General features: G+C 39.9%; 1 protein-coding gene across 1 annotated transcript in view; it reads right to left on the minus strand.

The window, feature by feature from the left end:
* Positions 1 to 27,282, minus strand: part of SLC10A6 (solute carrier family 10 member 6) — a 31,458-nt gene extending 4,176 nt beyond the window's left edge. The window contains exons 1-5 of the mRNA XM_057728792.1: positions 26,870 to 27,282; positions 8,222 to 8,340; positions 6,605 to 6,693; positions 3,189 to 3,364; positions 101 to 258 (exon numbers count right to left, since the gene is read on the minus strand). Coding sequence (XP_057584775.1) covers positions 101 to 258; positions 3,189 to 3,364; positions 6,605 to 6,693; positions 8,222 to 8,340; positions 26,870 to 27,246 — 919 coding nt within the window. The 5' untranslated portion in view covers positions 27,247 to 27,282. The remainder of the gene's footprint in view (positions 1 to 100; positions 259 to 3,188; positions 3,365 to 6,604; positions 6,694 to 8,221; positions 8,341 to 26,869) is intronic.
* Positions 27,283 to 27,493: the final 211 nt, after the last annotated feature.

Here is a 27,493-nt window from a genome sequence, read left to right on the forward strand (position 1 = left end):
TAAATAAATAAATAAATAAATTTATAAAAAAAAGAAAAAGGAGTTAGTAAGCTGGGTGAACAATTTTCAGTCAAGTCTACTCAATGGGGCCTTTACCTACCTGCAACAATGAGAAACCCATCCAACAGCTGGAAGAGTCCAAAGGCCAATGGGAAGCTAAGCATCTGGCCTAACTGCTTGGCAGTGAAAGATAACTGCAACATGGTGACGCACATCTGAATATTCTGAGCTCCAGTTTCTAAGGAAATCGTCCTGCACCTGCCAATGGAAAAATTTTACATGCTAGCAATAAGGACTATTTTAAATTTGTCTCTTATGTATAGCAATAAGTACAACCGATAAGTACATTTTTAGACCACTAAAAATGTTTACTCAATATTTATTTGCTGAGTGCCTACTCTGTAGGTGGTCTCTTGAGAGGCACCTCCAAACAGGGCCCTACAAACCCTGCCCTGAGAATCAGGGTGAGAAGACAAGATACACACATAGAAACAACACAAGACAAAGTATGACTGAGGGTCAGGGAGATGGTGTAGAAATTCAGAAAAGTGGCATAAATGGTTAGAGAAGGCTTCACAGAGGAAAGATGGAACGGAAGAATGGAAAGAGTGAAAGAGGCATTTAATGTGAGGAAATGATTGAAATTAAAGTTCTGGGGATAGTAATGAGCTTGGCCTATTCAGTAAGCATTGCTGATGCTCTAAGCCAACCTGTGGAGAGTGGAGGATTGAAGGCGATGAGAATAGGAAGTTGAGTCAGGTACAAAACAGTATAAACAACACTTTAAAATAAACATAAAAACTCTACATGAGAACAAAATTTCTAAAATGGTTTCTTTTGTGAAAGGCTTTAGTAGTAAGCTTTTTCCACTTTCTACTTGTCTATATTTTATTCATTTTCTAATTATGAAAAAAAAGGAAGGGAGGGAGGGAGGAAGGAAAATAAACCTCATATGAAAAAGAAAAAGCAGGAGGGAGAAAAAGGAAAACCTAGGCAAGAACCTTGGAGGCTGGGTTAGGCAGTTTCATCTTCTCCAATTTATTGAATACAAAGGGCGTCTTCAGGTTTTTACAGATGGCAGAAGAGACAGAAGAGGCATTTGATAAACCGGTTTCTCTATACAAACTGGACTGGGATGTGGCGTTAACAAGGGTGTGTAATGTGGGAGTGAAAATATTGTCACTAGTACAGGGGAAATTTAGTGGCTCTTATTTTACTTCTAATTACCCTGTTGCATGCTATGCTTTATCCAGACTTTACCCTCACTTCTTTCAGAGCCCTGTCCATAACTTCACATGATTAAGCTACACAGCTGGACCTCACAGCTGGACCATTCACAAGGCAAATACAGTATCTCAGTCCTGATCTTTCTCAAGCCGTCAGGTGTGAAAAAAAAAGATTGTTGACTACAGTTTACCAGATGAATACCTTCTCTCCAGATCCAATTATATTTCAACTCCTGAACAGTCTGTGTTCCTAATTACAGTCAGCCCTGCATATCCACACGTTCTGCATCCACAGATTCAGCTAACCTCGGATCAAAAATATTGGGGAACAGAAAAATTCCACAAGGTTCCAAAAAGCAAAACTTGAATTTGCCATGCAGGCAAATATTTACATAGCATTTACATTGTATTAGGTATTATAAGTAATCTAGAGATGATATGTATATTGTATATGTATAATCTAGAGATGATAAGTATATGGAGGATTACGTAGGTTATATACAAATATTACGCCATCTTATAGAAGGGAATTGAGCATCCTTGGATTTTGGTATCTGCAGGGGGCCCTGGAACCAATGCCCTGCAGATATGACTGTACTGACCTTGTAAGCAAACCCACGTCCAAAATCTTAAGCCCCCCACATTCTGGCTCTGTGTACTTGGTCAGGCTACTTCTCTGAAGGGTTTGCTCCTCTGTAGAATGAGGGCACAAGAGTATCTGCCTCTCAGACTTGTAGTAGGAGGTAAGTGAGATACACTTGTCAGAGCCTCACCAAGTACTTGGTACCACCCTAAACGTTTCCTAAGTGGACAAAAATGTAAAGCCAATTAAAAATTTCCCAAATGCCACCTTGGGAATTCAAGTGTATAGTTTATTTTTCTTCAATGATTCTTTTCTTATTTTAAAAGTAGTACATACTCATTGAAAAACTTAGAAAATATATCAAGGAAATGTTAAGAAACTAAAATTACTCTTAGTCCCACTAAAGATTAAACATTATTAGCCTATGGTATATTTCTTCCAATATTTTTCTAAGCATAAATTTTTTTTGTTTCCTTCTACAAAATGCGAATCAAAATGCATAGTTTTCTGTTCTTTTTTAACTTAATTTCAAGTATTTTCCAAAAGCATTAAAACTGATAGATCATATTCCGTCACATAGACATGGTCATGAATTAAATATCTCCCTTTCATCAGATGCTTAAATTGTTTCTATTTTTATATTTATAAATAACACTGCAATTAACATCCTTGCACATCAATATTCGTGTGCTTATCTGATAGTGCTAGCTTCAGGACAGATTTCTAGAAGTAAAATCACTGAGTTAATAGCTATTAATATTTATAAAGCTATTGACATCACTTAATTGCCTTCCAGACAGTCTGTGCCAATTTATGTTCCCTCCAGCACTGTCTAATAATGCTCATCTCACTGACAGCATAGCATGTGGAGTATTATCATTTTTAATATTTTATGGTATTTATATATTATATGCCCCACCTTGTAATGATAATATTTAAGATAAATTCCTATCATATTTCTCAAGCTTGTCCTTTCTCCTTTTGCCCTTATAATTAGCACCTTTTAAAAACTTGGCACAAACAATGGATAAATACCTAATCTGTTAAATCTTGCTCATACTTTAGAATGATCTCTATATTTAGTGAGACCATTTCACGCACCCTATTTAACTATTAGAATAAGAAGAGAAGTATGTCCAGATTACAACAAGTGGTGTTAATACCCCAAACCTAATTTCACAAATTACAACGTCCCATCAATTTGGCCTTGCTTTTCATTTACATAAAGAATTACTAGGATCTTTCCACTCTCTCTATGATGATTTGTCCTGTGCCACCACCTTGTAAGTCAAAACTCTGTGTGCTTCCAGCAAAGCCTGCCAATGGCAGTGTGTTTAATGTGTCCTCTTTATAAAAGTTTATCAATATTTTAACTGTACCTCTGCCAAGATTGTTGGCTAAGAAGGGCCAGGAGAAAGCCCGTGACATGGCCAATCAAAGGAAAGATGAAGCTAATGGTCAGAAGAATGACGTCTGAATTCCAAGATCCTTTCGCCAGCACCACACCAGCAACTGTGACTACCAAAAGGAGGACCCCACCAACAATGGCTCCAACCTAAGGCAAACCAATAAAAGAGGTACATGTAAACATCATGGGCTTCTTGCAAAGTCCATAACTGCTCTGAAACTCTTGGAACCTAGAAGGTTTTAAAACAAAGAGGGGATTTAGGGACCACCAAATCCAAATCTCATTTTACAGAGAAGAAATCTAAGGTCCAAAGTGGTCAAGTAACTTGACTGAGCTAGAATTTCATGAAGCGCAACACAAATCTAAGTCTTCTTATTTTATGATCAGTATCTTTTCCTTTCAAGTGGAAGATTTTGCCAGAAGGATTGGGTAATGGAGTTTTTCGTAGATAGGACAAATTTGTGAAATGAGTGAAAAATCTGATAATACGCATCCAAAACCTCTATACACAACCTCGCAGACCCCATGCTGATAACCTCTTATCTGAGATTTGCCTTGCCTGACCATCCACCACTCTACTCCCACCACCCCTTCAACCACCAATGACTTCTTACTGTTTTGGTCCCTGTTCTCCACCAAATGAAATTTACCCATTCTTCATTAGACAACCTGAGCTAATATTAATGTAAAATGAGATAGTACTGAAGATACTGATATCTTCTCCCAAATGCATACTGTCTCTTACTTTTGTTGTTTAACAGAAACAAAAAAAAAATCAACAAAAAATTTTCCCAATGGTCTGAGTTTTAAACCAGATAGAGAGGAAGCAAGACCCAGGATATCTGGGGGAAAATCAGGATCTTGGCAAGCTCCCATTCACATCATGTAAACAGCAAACTGTGCACCCAGTTCAGCCTCAACCTTGATTTGAAGTGATTCAGGGTGTGGAGGAAGGCGGTCATGGGGAACCAAAACAAAAACAACCCAACGTACCATGGATGTGTTCTGGGATCATTTTTACTGCTCTAATACAGGGAAAGACTGGGCCTCTGCCTAACAGGAAGAAGCTGGAACACACAAGGGCCTCTGACAGTAAAAATCCTCCTCCAACGTTCTACCAAGAAAGGGATTTCAAAGTTTAAAATTTACCAAAAGCAACTTATTTAGAAAAATGAATCAGATCTAAAATAAAAAGAGGACTAGGAACAAAGAATGAAGACATCCCAAAATAATGATTAAAGTGTCCTAGTTTTAACTAAGGTGCTGTAGACTATTTATGCATATTATTAAATATTTTCTGCCACAATGCCTGTGGAATAGCCAAAGGGTGTTTTGTTGTTTTTGTTTATTTATTGGCTGCATCAGGTCTTCGTTGCCTCATGCAGTCTTTCTCTAGTTGCAGAGAGCAGGGGCTACTCTTCATTGCAGTGAGCAGGCTTCTCATTGCAGTGGCTTCTCTTGTTGCAGAGCATGAGCTCTAGGCGTGCAGGCTTCAGTAGCTGCAGCAAATGAGCTCAATAGTTGTGGTTTGAGGGCTCTAGAGCGCAGGCTCAGTAGTTGTGGCGCACAGGCTTAGTTGCTCCGTGGCATGTGGAATCTTCCTGGCCCAGGGATCAAACCCATGTCCCCTACATTGGCAGGCAGATTCTTAACCACTGCACCACCAGGGAAGTCCAGCCAAAGGGTTTTTAACTGGTCTCTACAGACATACAGAAAATTTATCTGATTTCTCCACTGACAGTGATGGACTAGTAGAGAACCTGGAAACACCAAAATCATTATTTTTTGTTAGATGCCCTTGGAAGGAACTAATCCAAGATAAAGTACTTAAAAAGTAAAAGATTCCCATGATCATACCCTCTCCTCTTGTTTTGTAAACAAAATTATAACCACACACTGCCACACTGGAAATTTTCTCCTATTGAAATAACAGTAAAGTCAACATGTGCAATCCAAATGCGTTGAAGCCTTCCTCCAATTCCCTGTGCCCAAATGATTTGTCTGCTTGTCAGCCCCTCTTCTCTCATTCTCCATCTCATTGGAGGAATAGCGCAGTTGTTCAGTCTTGTGCTACACTGGGGAAGCAGCATCCATTTGTGCGGGGAAATGGAGTAGCCTGTTCTGTCAGGCAGAGCCAAACATTAAGAGCTTAAACTGAACCAAACCATAAACCCCAAACTAAAATGAACTGAGATTTATTTGCTGAACCTCCAATTAGCTTCAAATGTCTCTTTCTTTATAAATGTAAAAAATAACTAAACTTTTTGGGGGCTTCCCTGGTGGCACAGCAGTTAATAATCTGCCTGCCAATGCAGGGAACATGGGTTTGAGCCCTGGTCCAGGAAGATCTCACATGCCAAGGAGCAACTAAGCCCGTGTGCCACAACTACTGAGCCTGTGCTCTAGAGCCCATGAGCCACAACTATTGAGCCTGTGTGCCACAAGTACCGAAGCCTGCACGCATTAAAGCCACAAGAGAAGCCGCCACACTGAGAAGCCCACGCACCACAACAAAGAGTAGCCCATGCTCGCCACAACTAGAGAAAGCTCACGTGCAGCAATGAAGACCCAACACAGCCTAATTAATTAATTTTTTAAAAGGTAGCGATCATTCTTTTTTTAAAAAAATAACTAAAACATTTTTAAATCTTCATGAAAGCAGTACATAATAAAAGTATACATCTTCTAAAACAATACATAATTGGAAAAATGGACAACATCCTAGGAGATGGACACAATTGTTGAGAATGCCTCCTCTCAAGTCAGATAATTTTAAAAGCCATTTAACAAGGACACTGGCTTGTTTCTTCAGCAGACAAAAGACAACCCTGGAAAGTCAAGAGGAGGTAGGGGGTTCCAGCTCCCATCCTTCCAGGGCCAGACTCCGCAGCGTGTTCTGGATGGTTTCGGCAGTCATTCATGTGCTCAGCAGCCCTCGCGCACATGTACAAAGTCCATGGTTAGAGGCTCCCCCAGGGCTGCTTCCTGCACACAGCCCTCATCCTGCTGTTCCGGGAAACCAGCTGCACTCCTAAACACTGGGCCCTACTTCATGCAGACTTGAACAGCCTTCACTTGAGAGCACCTATGTGAAGCCTTGTGAACAAATGGGTGCTCTCTGGCCACACGCAGGCCTAAGCTCCTCTGTCACTAAAGCACGAGTTCCACGCTTTGCAGGGTCATCACCCTCAGTGTAGGGGCCCAAGAGAATGACAAAGCAAGGTTTAGAATGGAGGAAATATGATGGTTGTATCCAAAAATGCAGGACATGTAAAGAAAATTGCTAGATGTGCGGCTGTATTTGACTGGCCCACTTGTTCTGGTCATTGCCTACATCTATTTGTCAAGTCTCTGATTTTAAATGTGCTGTCCCATGGAGTCGCTTACCTTAAGAATAATTTTGGATTGTTTTGGCCACCTAGAATTCACATAGACACCGAAGGCCACAGGAATGGTCAGGCACACAAGCGTAATTCCTGAAGAGAAGAAAAATCTGTCAAATGGCATCCCCTCTCAGCCTTACCGCCCAGTCCTCAACAATTTATGTCTATCTCAATTAGATAAAAGCTTTAAAGATGCATTTTATTTCCACATCCACCTCCAAAAAAATGTTAACCTTTAGAAGACAATCTTTGAAGGGTATATGACACCACTGAATACCATCACACACAGCCTATCGTTTCTCTCAGAATCCCTCAACAATCACATGGAATTTTAGCGACAACTGAAAATGTAAAGATTAGAAAACAGGAGGACCCTTTTTTGTCTGCAAAAGTCTTTGGTTGCTATGTATGGGGTCAGCCCTCTACAACTATAGCCATTACTTCTCTATTTGAAGCCAATGGGTGATGTGCTTTGCCAGGTAAAGAATACCTATTACAAGACAAAACCAGCATTTGTTATGGAAACCAAAGCAAGCTCTGATATCTCCAAGTGTAGCCAGGTAACCCAAAGGCAGGTAGAGAAATACGTCTTTTAATTGACACAAGTGAATAAACCCAGGCTCAGTAGAGGTCTACTTGCCAACAGGATCCATACACTGACATTTTCCAGTGCCACTTTCCAAATCTGCTCGCTTGCAATTCTAGCTCCAAAGTCATATAAGTTGCTCACATTTGGGGCTTTAATTGTTTACAAGTGCCTTTTAGAGTATATTATTAAAACAGAATACATGAAATAACTTAGTGATAAAAAAAAGTTCATGTAATATCATGATTTCTAAATTAAGATTTCACTCAAATTTTACAAATTCAGTGGGCTTCAGCCTTTATCCGGACATGGCTCTATTCATGGTTTTGAACTATGGACCATGGGTTGTAAACTCTCCAAGTAATGACTTGAGACTCCAGATTGACACTCTGGAGTTTAAGTATCATAGTTTCTACCAGTTCTCCAAAGACTCTGATCAAACCAGAACAGACATATCATCTCACCAAGTTTTTCTTCCAAGCCTAGTAAGTCCACAGAGCTCTCAGAGTGTGAGGAGATAATGAAAGAGAAATGGGTGTGGTTGTGACATGAGGATATGCTTTAATACTCAGGCCCCAGTGATGTAAAAGGTGGAGCTGGGGGAACTGAGGTCTCATTAGAGCCACTGTGATCCAGTTAACCTATGGGTCATAATGAGTCTAATTGCTTTCTAGTGAGTTATATAAGGGCTGTTCGGTGTTGTTTTTTTTTTAATAAGTAAGTTTTCTGGCTTTGTTTTCAAAAGTGAACCCTTGAAGGCATTAAGAGCTTGGCCTTTGTAGTCGGATTTGCACATCAGAATTCCAGCCTGCACTTACCAGCTGCACAACCTTAGTCGAGGTACTTCACCTTCCTAATTTTGAAAGTACAGGATATGGAACTGGTAATAGAATCTATACTGTAGAGTTATTTGGAGACTTAAATTAGATAATATATTTAAAAGACCTGGATAAAGGAGACACATAGTAAACAACAGCTATGATTATTACCATCACCATTACTATTACTATTTCACGTCACCAGCCCAGTACAGACCTATGTTCTTATATGGAACGGTGAGATTCTGCTCAAGATCCCAGGACAAGGTGTAGAGATAAAGGCAGAGCGGCATCATTCCCAGGGCAGCCACTGTGGAGCAGGTTGTCATACTGATGCTGAAAGTCAAATTAAAGTGATGCTTAAGAGAGAAAGTTTGAAATGAAGGATTTAGTCCTTACCAAAAACACCCCCTGGGGCACACCTTCTTAGAGATTAGGTAGGGTAAATTACTTGAAACTCCCTCCTGTTTTATTATTCAACAAATGATGACTGTATTTGTGGTCTAGAAAAAGACTTCCTGAAGTTCTTGCCATCTATCAGTTTACTCATATTTTATGAGCATTGACTTGTCCTAAACATTCTGCTCGTCACTGTAAGGATTCATTTTTTTTCCTTATATAGCTCTTCTCTATTGATACGTAATTCATACACCATAAAATTCATTCATTTTAAAGTATCTTTAGTATATGTGACTATTCTATTTCCAGATTATTTCCATCATCCCAAAAGAAGCTCCACCCCATTAGCAGGTCCTCCCCATTCCCTTCTCCCTGCCACCGCCCCTGACAACCAGGAATCTACTTCCTGTCTTTACAGGACTTTTTTCCTATCTGGGTGATAAAACCAGCAACAAAATCAATCAGTAAAATTAGGGGAAATAAGGTAAATGGAAATGAGATATTCTTCAGGACAGCAAAATACTTTATCTTTAAATCACTGGGAAAATTACACAATCTGTTTAAGCACATACAAGCTGTTATATGCACGATTAATGCTGCTCTACCAATGAGGTGAGAGGCACAGGGAACATCATATAACACAACCCAGGGGTAAAGCAAGAGTTTATTCCCTTCCACACTAGGCTTTGAGAGTCTGGGAATGTTTTGAGTATTTTTGTTTTGGGGTTTTTTTTTTGGCTTTATATGACTATTGATAATAAAGTAATCTGATTTTACATAGTCAGTGTCTTACTCATCATATCCACCTTAATCCCTCTTTCAAATAAGATTTTAAAATACAGACTCTTGGCTTCCTAGGTGGCGCAGTGGTTAAGAATCCACCTGCCAATGCAGGGGACACGGGTTCAAGCCCTGCTCCAGGAAGATCCCATATGCCGCGGAGCAACTAAGCCCGTGTGTCAAGAAAAAAAAAATATAAAATAAAATAAAATACAGACTCTTCCTGGGAAGAAAGCCATGTCCCATGTCCTATGTGTGAATGCAGGATGCAGAAGCACACGTGCCTGGCATTTACCACCACATCTCCCCGCACTAGCCTGGCCCATGGGGAAGCTCACTGAGAGCAATCAATGGTCAGTTCAAATACATAGTTTGTCCAGAGAGTTCCTTGAGTTTGCACAAGGCTCCACCCCAAAAAGGAGCTTCTGTGATAATCTTTTTTAAAGTGTACAATTTTATATTTTTTTGCTTATTAGTAATGTATATATGGCAATCCAAATCTCCCAATTCATCCCACCCCAACACCTCCCGCCCCAGTTCCCCCCCCCTTGGTGTTCATATGTTTCTCCTCTACATCTGTGTCTCTAGTTCTGCCTTGCAAGCCAGTTGATCTGTAACATTTTTCTATGTTTCACATATATGTGTTAATATACGATATTTGTTTTTCTCTTTCTGATTGACTTCACTCTATATGACAGTCTCTAGGTCCATCCATGTCTCTACAAATGTCCCAATTTTGTCCCTTTTTATGGCTGAGTAATATTCCATTGTATATATGTACCACATCTTCTTTATCCATTCATCTGTTGATGGACATTTAGGTTGCTTCCATGACCTGGCTATTGTAAATAGTGCTGCAATGAACATTGGGGTGCATGTGTCTTTGTGAATTATGGTTTTCTCTGGGTATATGCCCAGTAGTGGGATTGCTGGGTCATATGGTAATTCTATTTTTAGTTTTTCAAGGAACCTCTGTACTGTTCTCCATTGTAGTTTTGATTTGCATTTCTCTAATAATTAGTATGTTGAGCATCTTTTCATGTGTTTGTTGGCCATCTGTAGGTCTTCTTTAGGTCTTCTGCCCATTTTTGGATTAGGTTGTTTTTTTGATATTGAGCTGCATGAACTGTTTATATATTTTGGAGATTAATCCTTTGTCTGTTGATTCGTTTGCAAATATTTTCTCCCATTCTGAGGGTTGTCTTTTTGTCTTGCTTATAGTTTCCTTTGCTGTGCAGAAGCTTTTAAGTTTCATTAGGTCCCACTTATTTTTCTTTTTATTTCCATTACTCTAGGAGGTGGATCAAAAAAGATCTTGCTGTAGTCAAAGCCACAATGAGGTATCACCTCACACCAGTCAGAATGGCCATCATCAAAACATCTAGAAACAACAAATGTTGGAGAGGGTGTGGAGGAAAGGGAACTCTCCTGCACTGTTGGTGGGAATGTAAGTTGGTACAGCCACTATGGAAAACAGTTTAGAGGTTCCTTAAAAAACTAAAAATAGAACTACCATATGATTCAGTAATCCCACTCCTGGGCACATACCGAGAGAAAACCATAATCCAAAAAGAAACATGTACCATAATGTTCATTGCAGCACTATTTACAATAGCCAGGACATGGAAGCAACCTAAATGCCCATCAAAAGATGAATGGATAAAGAAGATGTGGCACACATCTTCCATTGTGGTACACAATGGAATATTACTCAGCCATAAAAAGGAATGAAATTGAGCTATATGTAATGAGGTGGATAGACCTAGAGTCTGTCATACAAAGTGAAGTATGCCAGAAAGAGAAAAACAAATATTGTATGCTAACTCATATATACAGAATCTAAAAAAAAAAAAAAATGGTATTGATGAACCCAGTGATAGGGCAAGAATAAGGATGCAGATGCAGAGAATGGACTGGAGGACACAGAGCTGGGGAGGCGGGGGGCGAAGGGGAAGCTGGGATGAAGTGAGAGAGTAGCATAGACATATATACCACCAACTGTAAAATAGATAGCTAGTAGGAAGTTGCTGTATAACAACGGGAGATCAACTCAATGATGGGTGATGCCTTAGAGGGCCAAGACAGGGAGGGTGGAAGGGAGTCACAGGAGGGAGGGGATATGGGGATATATGTATAAATAGAGCTGATTCACTTTGGTGTACCTTAAAAGCTGGTACAAGAGTGTAAAGCAATTATATTCCAATAAAGAGCTTAAAAAAATTAGTATACATGATTTTCCCAGTTGAATGCTTTCTTTTGTGTCAAGATCAAAACAAGTAAGCAAAACCAAAATAAAATAAAATAAAACAAACATTAAAAAAAAAAATCTTGCTGTGATTTATGTCTAAGATAGTTCCTCCTATGTTTTCCTCTAGGAGTTTTATAGTGTCTAGCTTTTACATTTAGGTCTTTAATCCATTTTGAGTTTATTTTTGTGTATGGTATTAGGGAGTGTTCTGATTTCAATCTTTTACATGTAGCTGTCCAGTTTTCCCAGCATCACTTATTAAAGAGGCTGTCTTTCTCCATTGTATATCCTTGCCTCCTTTGTCATAGATTAGTTGACCATAGTTTATCTCTGGGCTTTCTATCCTGTTCCATTGATCTGTATTTCTGTTTTTGTGCCAGTACGATGTTTTCTTGATTACTGTAGCTTTGTAGTATAGTCTGAAGTCAGGGACTCTGATTCCCCCAGCTCCATTTTTTCCCCTCAAGACTGCTTTGGCTATTTGGGGTCTTTTGTGTCTCCATACAAATTTTAGGATTTTTTGTTCTAGTTCTGTAAAAAATGCCATTGGTAATTTGATAGGGATTGCATTGAATCTGTAAATTGCTTTTGGTAATATAGTCATTTTCACAATGTTGATTCTTCCAATCCAAAAACGTGGTATGTCTCTCCATCCGTTTGTGTCATCTTTGATTACTTTCATCGGTGTCTTAGTTTTCTGAGTACAGCTCTTTTACCTCCTTAGTTAGGTTTATTCCTAGTTATTTTATTCTTTTTGTTGCAATGGTGGATGGGATAATTTCCTTAATTTCTCTTTCTGATATTTCGTTGTTAGTATACAGGAATGCAAGGGATTTCTGTGCATTAGTTTTGTATCCTCAACTTTACCAAATTCATTGATTAGCTCTAGTAGTTTTCTGGTGGTGTGTTTAGGATTTTCTATGTATAGTATCATGTCATCTGAAAACAGAGACAGTTTTACTTCTTCTCCAATTTGGATTCTTTGATTTCTTTTTCTTCTCTGATTGCTGTGGCAAGGACTTCCAAAACTATGTTGAATAGCAGTGGTGAGAGTGGACATCCTTGTCTTGTTCCTCATCTTAGAGGGAATGCTTTCAGTTTTTCACCATTGAGAATGATGTTTGCTGTGGGTTTGTCATATATGGCTTTTATTATGTTGAGGTAGGTTCCCTCTATGCCTGCTTTCTGGAGAGTTTTTATCATAAATAGGTGTTGAATTTTGTCAAAAGCTTTTTCTGTATCTATTATCATGTGGTTTTTATCCTTTAATTTGTTAATATGGTATATCACATTGATTGATTTGCATATATTGAAGAATCGTTGCATTCCAGGGATAAACCCCACTTGATTATGGTATATGATCCTTTTAATGTATTATTGGATTCTGGTTGCTAGTATTTTGTTGAGGATATTTGCATCTAAATTCATCAGTGATACTGGTCTATAATCTTCTCTTTTTGTAGTATCTTTGTCTGGTTTTGGTATCAGGGTGATGGTGGCCTCGTAGAATGAGTTTGGAAGTGTTCCTTCCTCTGAAATGTTTTGGAAGAGTTTGAGAAGGATAGGTGTTAGCTCTTCTCTAAATGTTTGATAAAATTCACCTGTGAAGACTTCTGGTCCTAGACTTTTGTTTGTTCAAAGATTTTTAATCACAGCTTCAATTTCATTACTTGTGATTGGCCTGTTCATATTTTCTATTTCTTCCTGATTCAGGCTCGGAAGATTATACCTTTCTAAGAAATCGTCCATTTCTTCCAGGTTGTCCATTTTATTGGCATACAGTTGCTTTTGCCAATTGGCATATAGTAGTCTCTTATGATGCTTTTTATTTCTGCAGTGTCCACTGTAACTTCTGTTTCGTTTCTAATTTTATTGATTTGAGTCCTCTCCCTCTTTTTCTTGATGAGTCTTGCTAAAGGTTTATCAATTTTATTTATCTATTCAAAGAACCAGCTTTTAGCTTTATTGATTTTCGCTATTGTTTTGTTTCTATTTCATTTATTTCTGCTCTGATCTTTATGATTTCTCTCCTTCTACTAATTTTGGCTTTCATTTGTTCTTCTTTCTCTAGTTTCTTTAGGTGTGAGGTTAGAGTTTTTATTTGGGATTTTGCTTGTTTCTTGAGGTAGGATTTTATTGCTGTAAACTTCCCTCTTAGAACTGCCTTTGCTGCATCCCATAGGTTTTGGATCAGTGTGTTTTCATTGTGAGGTGTCTCTAGGTAATTTTTGATTTCCTCTTTGATTTCTTCAGTGATCTCTTGGTTATTTAGTAGTGTACTGTTTAGCCTCCATGTGTTTGTGTTTTTTACAGTTCTTTTCCTATACTTGATTTCTAATCTCATAGCATTGTGGTCAGAAAAGATGCTTGATACAATGTCAGTTTTCTTAAATTTACCAAGGTTTGATTTGTGACCCAAAATATGATGTATCCTGGAGAATGTCCCATATGCACTTGAGAAGAAATTATAATCTGCTGTTTTTGGATGTAATGTCCTATAAATATCAATTAAATCTAGCTGGTCTATTGTGTCATTTAAAGCTTGTGTTTCCTTATTAATTTTCTGTCTGGATGATCCGTTCATTGGTGTAAGTAGGGTGTTAAAGTCCCCCACTATTATTGTGTTACTGTCAATTTCCTCTTTTATAGTTGTTAGTGTTTGCCTTTTGTATTGAGGTGCTCCTATATTGGGTGCATATATATTTACAATTATCTCCGCTTCTTGGATTGATCCCTTGATTCTTATGTAGTGTCTTTTCTTATCTCTTGCAACATTTTTTATTTTAAAGTCTATTTTATCTTATATGAGTATTGCTACTCCAGCTTTCCTTTGATTTCCATTTGCATGAAATATCTTTTTCCATCCCCTCACTTTCAGTCTGTATGTGTCCCTAGGTCTGAAGGGAGTCTCTTGTAGACAGCAAATATATGGTTCTTGTTTTTGTATCCATTCAGCCAGTCTGTGTCTTTTGGTTGGTGCATTTAGTCCATTTACATTCAAGGTAATTGTCAACATGTATGTTCCTGTTACCATTTTTTTAATTGTTTTGGGTTTATTTTTGTAGGTCCCTTTCTTCTCTTGTGTTTCCCACTTAGAGAAGTTACTTTAGCATTTGTTGTAGGGCTGGTTTGGTGGTGCTGAATTCTCTTAGCTGTTGCTTGTCTGTAAAGCTTTTGATTTCTCCATCGAATCTGAATGAGATCCTTGCTGGGTAGAGTATTCTTGGTTGTAGGTTCTTCCCTTCCATCACTTGAAATATATTGTGCCACTCCCTTCTGGCTTGCAGAGTTTCTGCTGAGAAATCAGCTATTAACTTTATGGGAGCTCCCTTGTATGTTATTTGTTGTTTTTCCCCTGTTGCTTTTAATAATTTTTCTCTGTCTTTAATTTTTGTCAATTTGACTACTATGTATCTTGGCATGTTTCTCCTTGGGTTTATCCTGCCTGGGACTCCCTGCACTTCCTGGACTTGGTTGGCTATTTCCCTCCCCCTGTTAGGGAAGTTTTTGACTATAATCTCTTCCAATATTTTCTCGGGTCCTTTCTCTCTCTCTTCTCCTTCTGGGACTCCTATATTGTGAATGTTGGTGCATTTAATGTTGTCCCAGAGGTCTCTTAGGCTGTCTTCAGTTCTTTTCATTCTTTATTCTTTTCCATGTCACTGATTTTCACCATTCTGTCTTCCAGGTCACTTATCCATTCTTCTACCTCAGTTAATCTGTTATGGGTTCCTTCTAGTGTATTTTTTATTTCGGTTATTGTATTACTTATCTCTGTTTGTTTGTTCTTTAATTCTTCTAGGTCTTTGTTAAAACTTTTCTTGCATCTTTTCGATCTTTGCACCCAGTCTTTTTTCAAAGTCCTGGATCATCTTCACTATCACCATTCTGAATTCTTTTTCTGGAAGGATGCCTATCTCCACTTCATTTCGCTATTTTTCTGAGGTTTCATCTTGTTCATTCATCTGGTGCAAAGTCCTCTGCCTTTTCATTTTCCTATCTTTCTGTGGCTGTGGATTTCATTCCACAGGATGCAGGATTATAGTTCTTCTTGATACTGCTATCTGCCCTCTGGTGGGTGAGGCTATCTAAGAGGCTTGTGTGGACTTCCTGATGCAAGGGACTGGTGGTGGGTAGGGCTGGGTGTTGCTTTGGTGGACAGAGCTCAGTAAAACTTTAATCCACTTGTCTGCCAATGGGTGGGGCTGTGTTCCCACACTGTTGATTGTTTGGCCTGAGGTGACCCAGTCCTGGAGCTTACAAGCTCTTTAGCAGGGCTAATGGCAGACTCTGGAAGGGCTCAAGACAATGAGCACTTCCCAGAACCCCCGCTGCCAGTGTCCCCATCCCCACAGTGAGCCACAGCCACCACCCATCTCTGCAGGTGGCCCTCCAACACCAGTAGGTAGGTCTGGTTTAGCAGGTAGGAAGGGGCAGGGGTCGCTGCTCCCTCCCCCTGGGTCCTGGTGCACACACTACTTTTTGTGTGCCCTCCAAGAGTGGAGTCTCTGTTTCCCCCAGCCCTGTAGAAGTCCTGCAATCAAATCCTGCTGGCCTCCAAAGTCTGATTCTCTGGGGATTCTTCCTCCTGTCACTGGACCCCCAGGTTGGGAAGCCTGACGTGGGACTCAGAACTCTCACTCCAGTGAGTGGAATTCTGTAGTATAACTGTTCTCCAGTTTTTGAGTCACCCACGCAGTGGTTTTGGGATTTGGTTTTATTGCGATCGTGCCCCTCCTACTGTCTTATTGCAGCTTCTCCTTTGTCTCTGGATGTGGGGTGTCTTTTTTGATGAGTTCCAGTGTCTTCTTACTGATGATTGTTCAGCAATCAGTTGTGATTCTGGTGCTCTCGCAAGAGGGAGTGAGCGCACGTCCTTCTACTCCGCCATCTTGAACCATCTCTTGGGAATATTTTAATATTCATGGTTTAAGTTCTCACAGCAGACTGCCTTGCACATAGTATATGCCCAACCTGTGTCTATGGTGCAAATGGCCAAGAGACAGAGGAGGGGAATGAGACCCTTCATAGGACTAAGGTCTTCTGCAGAGATAGCCAAGGGTCCTCCAGCACTTGATCAGGCCTGCAAGTCACCCATCACTCTTCCTCATAACATGAATCACCAATGCTTCCATCTAATTACCCTGCCTATAAAATAATCTGTGATTACTCTGACATTTTCTATCAGAAGAATACTTACACTCCTGGCAAAGCAGCAACCATTATATTCAATGATATTAAAAATATTCCTCCTGTACTCTCAATCATTGCCAGTGAAAATGCAAAATGGCCAACCCTGGAGGGAGTTTGGTAATATCTAGCAAAATTATACATGTGTTTACCCTTTGATCCAACAATCCCTCATTTGGGAATCTAGAGGTACCTAAGATGCACTGTCAAATATTTAACTGTTTGGTGACCCTTTCAGAAAATCAGACTTAGGTGATTCACAAGTATTTGTATATATTACTTCTCCTCTTTGTTTCCATTTAAATAGTCCTATTTCATAGCTGCTTGTTCAGTGAATAGAAGCTTATTTTATTTTTTTTTCTTTTTAAAGCAATCACACGATACAACTTACTCTGCAGCTTGGTTGCTCTTTTTTTCTCTCTACTTAATATTATAGGCATTTTTCGGGACAACTGATTAAAAAAAAAAAGGTTTGTTTTAAGAACTGCAGAGTAGGACTTCCCTGGTGGCGCAGTGGTTGAGAATCCGCCTGCCAATGCAAGGGACATGGGTTCAATCCCTGGTCCAGGAAGATCCCACATGCCGTGGAGCAACTAAACCCATGCATCACAACTACTGAGCCTTCGTGCCACAACTACTGAAGCCTGCATGCCTTGAGCCCATGCTCCGCAACAAAAGAAGCCCTTGCACCACAATGCCCCTGCTTGCTGCAACTAGAGAAAGCCCACATGCAGCAACAAAGACCCAGTGCAGCCAAAAACAAAAACAAAAAAACTGCAGAGTACAACATAAATATGCCATAATTTCTTCCATCACTCCAATAATGATGAAAAAATTGTTTGAGTTTTCTTCCATTATAAATAATGTTACAATAAACATTCTTATACATGTTTCACTTGAAATAATTCTTTTCTTTCTGTAGAATAGATTCTCCAAAGTGGAACTGCTGTGTCAAAAGTTTGTTTTTTATTTTAATAGATACTACCGGATTATTTTCAAAAAAGCTTGCTGCATTTCACAATCTTGCCTATACCGGAGGTGATCAATCCCTTTTAATTCTCATGAGAATATTGAAAAACACATCTCACTCTTCTTTTTTATACACCTGCCTCTCTACAAGGTTGTGCTTTCTTCCATGTTTATTAACCTCTTGGATACCTGCCCCCCCCCCAAAAGCCTTGCTTGTCTAGTTTTTCTTTTCTCAACTTGTGGGAGCTATTTTAAAATTAGGGTACATATCAAATGTAATACAGGGACTTCCCTGTTGGCACAGTGGTTAAGAATCTGCCTACAAACACAGGGGACATGGGTTTGATCCCTGGTCTGGGACGATCCCACGTGCCATGGAGCAACTAAGCCCATGTGCCACAACTACTGAAGCCTGTGCACCTGGAGGCCATGCTCTGCAACAAGGAAAGCCACCACAATGAGAAGCCTGCGCACCGCAACAAAGAGTAGCCCCTGCTCACCACAACTAGAGAAAGCCCGTGAGCAGCAACAAAGACCCAATGCAACCAATAAATAAATTAAATAATTTTTTTAATTTAAATGTAATAAATATTTCTGCCAAGGTTATTCATATTTTTACTATGCTTATGACTTTTGCCATAATAAATAACACTGAGACAGTCAAATCTGTCCATCTGTCCATTTTTTCCCCTGGCTTCTGAGTCCTTGTCTTATTAAAGATTTCCCCCTCTCCTGAGGTTATTCAAATATTGCCCCCACTTTTTACTTTTTCATAGGTTTATGTTTTACATTTATATTTTTAACTTATCTAAAATTTATATTTTACATTGTGTAAGGTATGAAACTAATCTATTGTTGTCTATATTGAGAGGCAAGTGTGTTAAAATTTCCAAATAAACAATTTTCCACTAAACTGAAGTGCCAACTTCATTATATATTAAATATATGTTCAAATGTGTTCAAAATGTTTTTTTCTAAGCAAATACCAGACTGTTTTAATTACAGTGTTTTTGTAGTGTATTTCTGTATACAACAGAGAAGACACTTCTGTATAAGTCTTTCTTTTCAAACTTTTCTGAGCAGTTCTTGCATATATTTTATCTCATATGTGATTTAAAATTATCTTATCCTATTGAGAATGCTTACTTTGAGCAAAGTCTTCTTCCTAACTGTAGAGCAGATTAAGGAAGAAAAGTAGCTTGCCACAGCTCTCAAACCTCTGTATCCATGAAAAATGTGTCTGGAACACTTTTCCAAATTCCTAGTCCATGATAGTGCTATATTCCTGGCTCTGCATATCACCACATCCTGAAAGGAATTCTATATTATATCATTTTGATCTTGAACTTCTGGAGAACTAACAGGGCATTTTCCTCCTATATGGCTTTGGTTCAAACACCAGAAAGGTAAGATTCATGACTGTGGGAAGCAAAGTGTGAGATTATATCAGACTGATTATATATCCTTGATTACACAGGTTACTACTTCCATCCTTTATACAACTTCACGTCCATAATATTCATAGTAATGGTCAAGGAAGGCAACAGATGACCCTGGTGCTCTGCCAACGGTTATAAATACCAACAAAGCTGGAAAAGCACATAGTGAATGTGTATGAGTGCATTGGATAGTCACACCTTTTGTTTTACTGCCATGAAATTCCAATGTAGCATAAACAGAAGATGTGGTCAACTGGGTCTCTTGGCTGTTCACATATAGTAAAATTGTTGGCAAAATCTGACTTTAATATAACAAGATTCCACTTGCACTAAGAAGAATGGCATCACCATCTCCAAACTATTACAGAGAATAATGAAACAGATTCAGCAAGTCTGGACAAACAGGTAAATCCTGAACCTCCTTTAAAACATGAAAATTACATATATAGGCATTATATTAAAATGTAGTGTCAATAAGTATACCATTTTGCAATTGGGTTTAAATTATACACATGCTGTTTTAGTTTGAAACCAATAAACTCAGGAACTTTGACACCCAAAGCTATGGAAGTACACACTTGCTTCTCCACTGAAAAAAATCTTTAAAAATATCTAGGTAGTCAGATGGACATGGAATATGCTATAAGATCAGATCAACAGACTTGGCCCTAGAGAGGAGTTCAAGGCCAGGTCTTCCAGCCCCAAATATAAATGTTACTCCTATCTGCTGCTTCTCAAGAACAGTAACCAGCATTTATTGAGCACCACCTGCTAAGTAAGAGACCTCATTATATACATTTTCTCTTTTTGTCTACAAAACAATGCTATGGGTGGGTATTTTTTTCATTTTACAAACAAGGAAAGTAAGGTACACAGCATTATAGAAATACACTAAGTCACATGGATTCAGTTTAAGTTCTGTCTCCAAGATGATCTTTGGTTCTCCACCAGGCTCTGTTAGACAGACCTAAAGAATCTGAAGTCCTATTTTCAGGGTCTCTACTGAAAGATCAGGAGCTCCTTTAAAGTTCCAAAGTCAAAACTGGCCACTGAATCCCTCAGGCTCTACCACCACCAGTGGTCAGAATTCTTTCTCTGCTGCTGAGGACACAAACACATCTCAGGCAAGAACAGACTTCATATATCAAAAGTTATCAAACTAGAGTTCCCAGGTTGCCTAGTGGTTAGGATTCTGGGTTTTCAATGCCAGGGCCAGGGTTCAAGCCCTGGTTGGGGAATTGAGATCCCACAAGCATGGTGTGGCAAAAAAAAAAAAAAAAGTTATCAAACTAAAACAGTGGGAGCTGTCCTGAGTTGTACCAATAAACTGATTGCATTTCAAGAGAAGCTTCTGTAACACACACGTGCAATCAGAAACTTTCCTTCAGTCATTCACTCCAGTCTATCAAGCGCCTGCCACCACTAGGCTGGCACTGAGCACACAAAGAGGAACAAGCCCTGGAGGAGCTCAGAGACCTAGTGAGACCGGTAAGTAGCCCAGCTACTGCAGTGTCCTCAAACAGACAACAAAAAAGCACTGCATACTTAGTGCTACAGGACAGAGGGTGGGAGAGAGGAATGCTTAGACTATATAATTTGCTTTGCTTTTCCTATTGTCATAAAATACTTAAAACTTAAAAGACCCTCAGATCCACTACTGGTTTATACTCAAAAGAATTGAAAGCAAGGACTCCAACAGATATTTGCACACCCATATTCATGACAGCATTACTTAAAATAGCCAAAAGGTAGAAATAACCCAAGTGTCCATCAAGAGATGAACGGATAAACAAAATGTCTTATATACATACAATGGATTATTATTCAGCCTTCAAAAAAGAAAGGAAATTCTGACACAAACTACAACATAGATGCACTCTGAAGACCTTATGCTAAGTGAAATAAGGCAGACACAAAAGGACAGTGTTGTACAATTTCACTAATATGAGATACCTAAAGTAGTCAAATTCACAGAAACAGAAAGCAGAATGGCGGCTCCATAGAACAGTGGGACTATTGTTGCTTCCTGCTGCCGAACTGTTGAATTTCAGAGGACTCAGGTCCTTGCCCACTCCTCCTCCTGCTCCACACTCCACACCTCACCCTTGCTTCCCTGACCCACCCCTGACCTTCAACAGATTCCGAATAGCCTGAGTCCAGGATGCTTGTGGCCTCTTGCTTTGTTTTTCTTCTCTTCAGAGAAGTAAATTAATGGTTTCCTCACTACAGAAGTTAAGTTAGACTTTGACTTGATACCTCTTAGTATATCCAAAAGCATACCAGATCTGCCCTTTACTCCAGTTTTCTCTAACGTGTTTTTGGCAGGAGGTCTTAAAAGAGCTCCACCTGAGTTGACGCTAATACTTGTCACCACCACCTGGAATGTAGTTATTGATTGGCAAGCCAGACACTCTCCACATTCCCCCTGGGCCCCTTCTGTCACCTAGCCCTCTCTGTCAGCTGCCCTCTCTGAACGGCCTATGCTTGAAAGATAACGTTTTTCCGTGGCTCACTGCTAGGACGTGGACACACACATCCCCTGAGAGGCTGTGTGAAGAAAGCACACGGCAGGGGTAGGGGGCAGGGAGGTGCAGGAGCAAGGATTCAATGGTGTTCCACCAGGGACCTTTGGGATTCTAGCAGCAGGAAGTCTGCAGGCAGCCCATTTGGGAAGGAGTTCTGAAAAGTCAGTAAAGGTCAAGGTGAAACTGAAAAGCTAGCTTGCTCCCCAGACAGCAAGCTTATCTTGGGGCATGGTTTGAGGTTTCATGGTGGGCAGCCAAACCAGTCAGGCGCCAGACGGTCAGCCTTCTTAGCATTTAAGACACTCATTACAAAAGGATCCAAAAATCCTGTCCACTTAAGGGGGTTACTTAATGCCTTAAGCAGGTTTTGCAGATGATAAATTGGATTGCCTAGTCATGTGACCTCAAAAGAACTCAGACACATCCAATCCAGAAATAAGTTTCACTGTGGGGAGAAAATATCTGTAAATATTCTTTGCTTTCCAGGTTAGACTGGGATGCAGAAGGAGTTTTCAATATTTTTTTTTGAACACTGATGACCATTGAAGAGTATTTATGTAAACACATAATGGGTGGGGGTTCCGATCAGGGTGATGTAGAGGATGGATTCTCTTGCTATGAGGATGGATTCTCTTGCTATGATGTAAACATGTAAAATAAAAAGATTCTATGACAGAAAGAAAGGAAAGAAAGAAAGAAAGAAAGAAAGAAAGAAAGAAAGAAAGAAAGAAAGAAAGAAAGAAAGAAAGAAAGGAAGGAAAGAAAGAAAGAAAAAGAAAGAAAGAAAGAAAGAAAGAAAGAAAGAAAGAAAGAAAGAAAGAAAGAAAGAAAGAAAGAAAGGCAGTTGCCAGGGCCTGAAGGGAAGGAGGAATTATTTTTTAATGGATACAGAGTTTCAATTTGGGAAGATGAAAAAGTTCTAGAGATGGATGGTGGTAATGATTGTACAACAATGTGAATGTACTTAATACCACTGAATTGTACACTTAAAAATGTTGAAATGGTAAATGCTATGTTATGTATATTTTACCACAACAGACAAAAGGACCTCATATGACACAAATGGACTTACCTGTAAAACAGAAACAGACTTACAGACATAGAGAACAGACTTGTGATTGCCAAGGGGGAGGCAGGCAGGGGAGGGATGGATTGGGAGTTTGGGATTAGCAGATGCACACTATTATATATAGAATGGATAAACAATAAGATCCTACTGTAGAGCACAGGGAACTCTATTCAATATTCTGTAATAAACCATAATGGAAAAGAAAAGAAAAAGAAAGGACCTCAGAGAGTCTAACCCAATGATTTTACAAATGAGGAAATGGGCCCAGAAAGGTAATTGCTCAAAGGCACACAGCTGCTTGAGCAGAGACTAAAACACAGACCCCTGACACAGTGCTCTTTTGCCTGACCCACATAATAATAATAATAATAATAATAATAATAATAACAACTCACATAGCATTTTGTGCCAGTAAGACTCTAAGCACTTTATATATATTAACTCATTCAATCCTTACAACAACCCATGAGGTAACTTATGTTTCTCCCTATTTTAGAAGTAAGGAAACTAAAATATAGAGAATTTACATAACCTGTCAAGATGACCCAGTTAGTAAGTGATGGATCTACTTACTGGCTCCAGACTGGTGCCCTTAACCACAACACTGTACTGCCAGATCTCAGTTTTCATGTCCTGCTGTCCAACGCAAGAATTCTGTCCATCCTTAGTATAGTAGATTGCAAAAATATCTCCAGTTCTTTTCCCACCTCTTTTCCATGCCCTCCGCACTGTGACTTTGCAGCTCATCCCATCGAGAGACAGAATCTGCTTCGCCAGTCCTTGTATTTGGGCTGGCCTTGCAAACTGCATTAGCCACTGTAATGTGTAGAAGTGATGATGAACAGCTTTCAAGCTCAGGTCTCAAGAGACCTTGTAAGCTTCCTCTTTTTCAGAACCCAGACACTGTCCTGTGGTTAGGTCTAGGCTAGCCTGCTGGAGAACAAGAGACCACATGGAGGAGAGCCCAGTTGTCCCAGCTGAGGCCATCCGAGATCAGTCTACATTTAGCCAGTTCCCAGACATGTGAGGGAGCCCTGCCAAGATCAGTGGAGCTCAGTCCAGGGGCAGGATAATTTTCAGGCTCTTGTACATGTGGGCCAACTGCTTTCCAGAACAGTTATAATGAAGGATGATTGGAGGAGACAGATCAGGCCAGTTGTCATCGCAGGCTGTGAGGACAATGGGCTAAAGAAAGTTGGAAAAGTGTGAAGTATGTTTAAAGAACAATTCGTGGTCCGTTTTGATCACGGACCAGCTGTGCTTACGGGGTTAATGGGAAATAAACCTGCAGGAGTCAGTCAGGCTCTGCCCCACTCAGCAGGTGTGGGAAGCCTTTACACTTGTATGTACAACACGCTCCTTTTTTCCTCATAATACCGTAAAGGAAGTGCTATGATTTCCAGTTACAGAAAAGAGATCCCCGGTCAGGATATACAGACAAGCAGTCTGACCCCAGAGCCTGCCTTACCCACTTACTACAAAACCATGAAGGAAAGACTGAGGTAGAGAGGCTATTGTGACGATACAGCAGTTGGCCAAGAAAGAAATCGCAGTGCCTGACCTGAGGTGCCGCACGCGGAGAGAGAGGGAGCAGCTGCTGGGCCACAGCACCAGCCAGGGGGCTGAGTAAAGGAAGTGAAGCGTGAAGGGAGTCACACGGGGGCTGCCAAGATGAGGGGCCCTGGTGACTGCGAGAATGACCGGTGTCAGCATCAGGTACTCAGAATGCACAAACGGGTTCAAACGCCTTGATTCTGAAACACCTTGGTTGGTGGGAGCACGTGTAGAACTGCAAGTAGAAGGAATGAAGCCCAGAGCTAAGGCATGAGAAACATATGTGGGGTCATCTCAAGAGCGCTACATCTAAACTTCCTCGTTTGTAAAATGAGGATGTTGTACTAAATGCTCTTGGATTTTATCCGGTATGAACACAGAATTCCTGTCAATGACTGTCTACTGAGTTTTACTCAAAAGTTATTTTTGCTGGTAATCTAGAAAGAAAAACATAATGAACTTGGATATTGTTTCACTCAATAATACTGAATTTCCTATTTGCAATTTTTACTGAGAATTAAGATTTATTACTTTTGTATCTATAAGCTTTTGAAAATCTAATATTTAGTTCCCATTTTTAAATTTCATTTCTTAGAATTGAAATATCTTGCTTGTTTTGTTTTTTGTTTGTATGTTTAAAGAACAATCCATGGTCCGTTTTGAACAGCTGTGCTTAAGGGGTTAATGGGAAATACACCTGCAGGAGTCAGGTTCTACCCAACTTAGCAAAATCAAAATTTTGTAAGAAAAATGGGAAAGTAGCCAATATTTACTGCATACCTACTGTGTGCCTGGCATTCTGTATATATATTTCCTCCTTAAAATACATCCTTGTGGCGAATAGGTAATTTTAACCCTGTTTTACAAATGAGGCTTTTAGGTTAAATAATTTGACCAAAGTTAAAAGCTAATTAAGGGAAGTAAAATGAGTTTTATCTTTTGTAGACTTCCTATAATTGGTGTTTTTATTATAATTTTGGCCAATAAGAGATGAAGGTAATAAATGTTCTCTTTTCCAGAACAGAACACTGTTTAAAGATTTATGGTCCTACTCAGAAGATCTAGTTGTGTTAACAAATGAAGAAAGTGCCTAAATTGCAGACTGATGAGAAACAGCTGTGACTTTAAATCTGCGTTCTGCCGTACTCATTTGTAGCATTTGGCAACCTACTTAACCAATCTGAGACGCAATTTTCTCAGCTGTAAAATTCAGAATAATAAAAGGTCATTTACAAGGTTATTTTGAGAGCCAAGAAAGAAGAGAGAAAACATGAAAGCACAGACCCCATGCCTGTCAGGGTACTTATAAATATGTTTCCTTTTTCTTTCCAAAAACTTTCAGGCCCTGGGATTTATCACTGTTATACGGACTTTGTGTAGAGAATATATATCATTTCCCAATTATTACATTAATGGTCAACTTTATTGAATTTGAATTAGCAGTGCACATTAGGGGTTTTTTTTTAATTAGCAATGTGATTCATTTCAAATCTCTGATAAGTGGGTAACTAAAAACATAGCCATATGAAAATTAATTACTTGTCTGCCTGGCATGAACCCATTAAAATTTATAGGTGAAATAAGTTCCATATGCTAAACATTCAGCCCATGCAGGAAACTAGAAACCCATACCTGCAGCTGACTCACTAATGTCAACTCCCAGCACAGTCAGCACCTCTGATTCATTCATTCGTTGTGTAATAAATCTCAACTAAATGACATACACATTGAACAAAGGTTTAAATTTATAAGTAGTTCCTTCCCTGGGCAAGAGGTGCAACAGTCTGCTCATAAGTAAGCAAAGATTCTAGAAAGACCACTGTTTTTAAACCCTGTCATTTTCTCCAACTGAGACTCCTCTATTCTTTCCTCAAATGCTCCTTTTTCCCCATCAAAACAAGTACTCCAAAATACATGTGATTAATTCAATCTCATTAAAATGTAAATGAATGATAAAGCTTAATGTTTTCCAGGGGTATTTATCTACACTATAATTGGAAATAAGGTCACTGGCTTAAAGGAAAGGAATGAGAGTCTAGTAATGAATGTTAAACATCTGCAAAACAACAAGAAAGAACAATTTTAGTCATGTCTTTATGTTGCTTCCCAAGGGAACTCAGTAGGCCACTTACACAGGATGCGTCTATCGCATACCCCTAAGGCTCCCTTATCCAGTCCCCCAGATACTGATCTCATAAAGTAGATGTGCAGGCATCCCTTGCTGATTACAGCCATGAGGCCCTCATTCTGGTTATGCCACCACCACCACCACCACCACAGATACAAACCGGTATCCTTAGCCTCTTGGGTGTCTGAACCTACGTCCTGGGAGACTGTGAAACCAGGACGGTGGTTAAAGCTGTCAGTGTGGCTGAGAATGAGCTCATGCCTAGGAAAGGCCATTGGGTGAGGAAGGAGACCTGCCTTCACTACTGCATATGAACCCAACCCCTCTCCTCAGAAAAGTCGCTGCCAGTAAAACAGGACAATCACAGCAAAGTAAATTTTAAGTTCAGAAAGGAAAGTCCTTCTGGGACTGAACAAGTCTCTGTGAAACGTTTCCCACCGGAATCTCTACCTAGATGGGCAGGCAGAGTCTTTAACACACGCATGTCAGTCCCCGCACCGCCACCCCCACGGCAGGCAGAGTGCTGTCAGGGGAAGACAGCGGAGCTTCCCCAGTGTACCTTACCTGAGATCCATATCTCCATCAGCCCAGAAGGTGAAAATGTTAGAGATGGTCCCCCCGGGGCAGCACCCCATGATGAGGACGGCCACAGCCTGGACTGGCTTCAGAGAGAAGCTGATGACCAGGAGATAGGCGGTTAGAGGCATGAGCCCAAACTGGCAGAGCAGTCCCACGGCGATGCCCCAGGGTCTCCTGATGTGCGACCAGAGCTTCCGGATCTCCACAGAGCATCCCAAGGAGAACATGACCAGGCCGATCATCACGGCCGACACCCCTGTGAAAACAAGCTCCAGGTTCCCACGTGCCTCCAGCCCCACCGGCAACTCCTCCTCCGAACTGTTGGCAGGGCAGGCTGAGCTGCTGGAACAGTTCGCTCTCATCTCCTCATCTCCTTAAGACAGCATTACAAATGAACATCTGCCGCGATGGCAGGGCAGGTCTACCCTGCCACGTTTTGTAATAATGCCACCAAGTCACACATGGTGGATCATTCCAGTAGCTATAGGCTGGTCAGGTGATTCATCCTAATCTGGTCAATTTCTTCATGAGTGGTATTATAAAAGTAATTTTCATGGGCATGAAACATATAATAAACTGTGGTAAGTAAGGTTTTCCACTTCTGTTGTT

The sequence above is a fragment of the Hippopotamus amphibius genome, chromosome 3 (genome assembly GCF_030028045.1).
Source record: "Hippopotamus amphibius kiboko isolate mHipAmp2 chromosome 3, mHipAmp2.hap2, whole genome shotgun sequence".
In the NCBI taxonomy this organism is placed as follows: Eukaryota; Metazoa; Chordata; class Mammalia; order Artiodactyla; family Hippopotamidae; genus Hippopotamus; species Hippopotamus amphibius.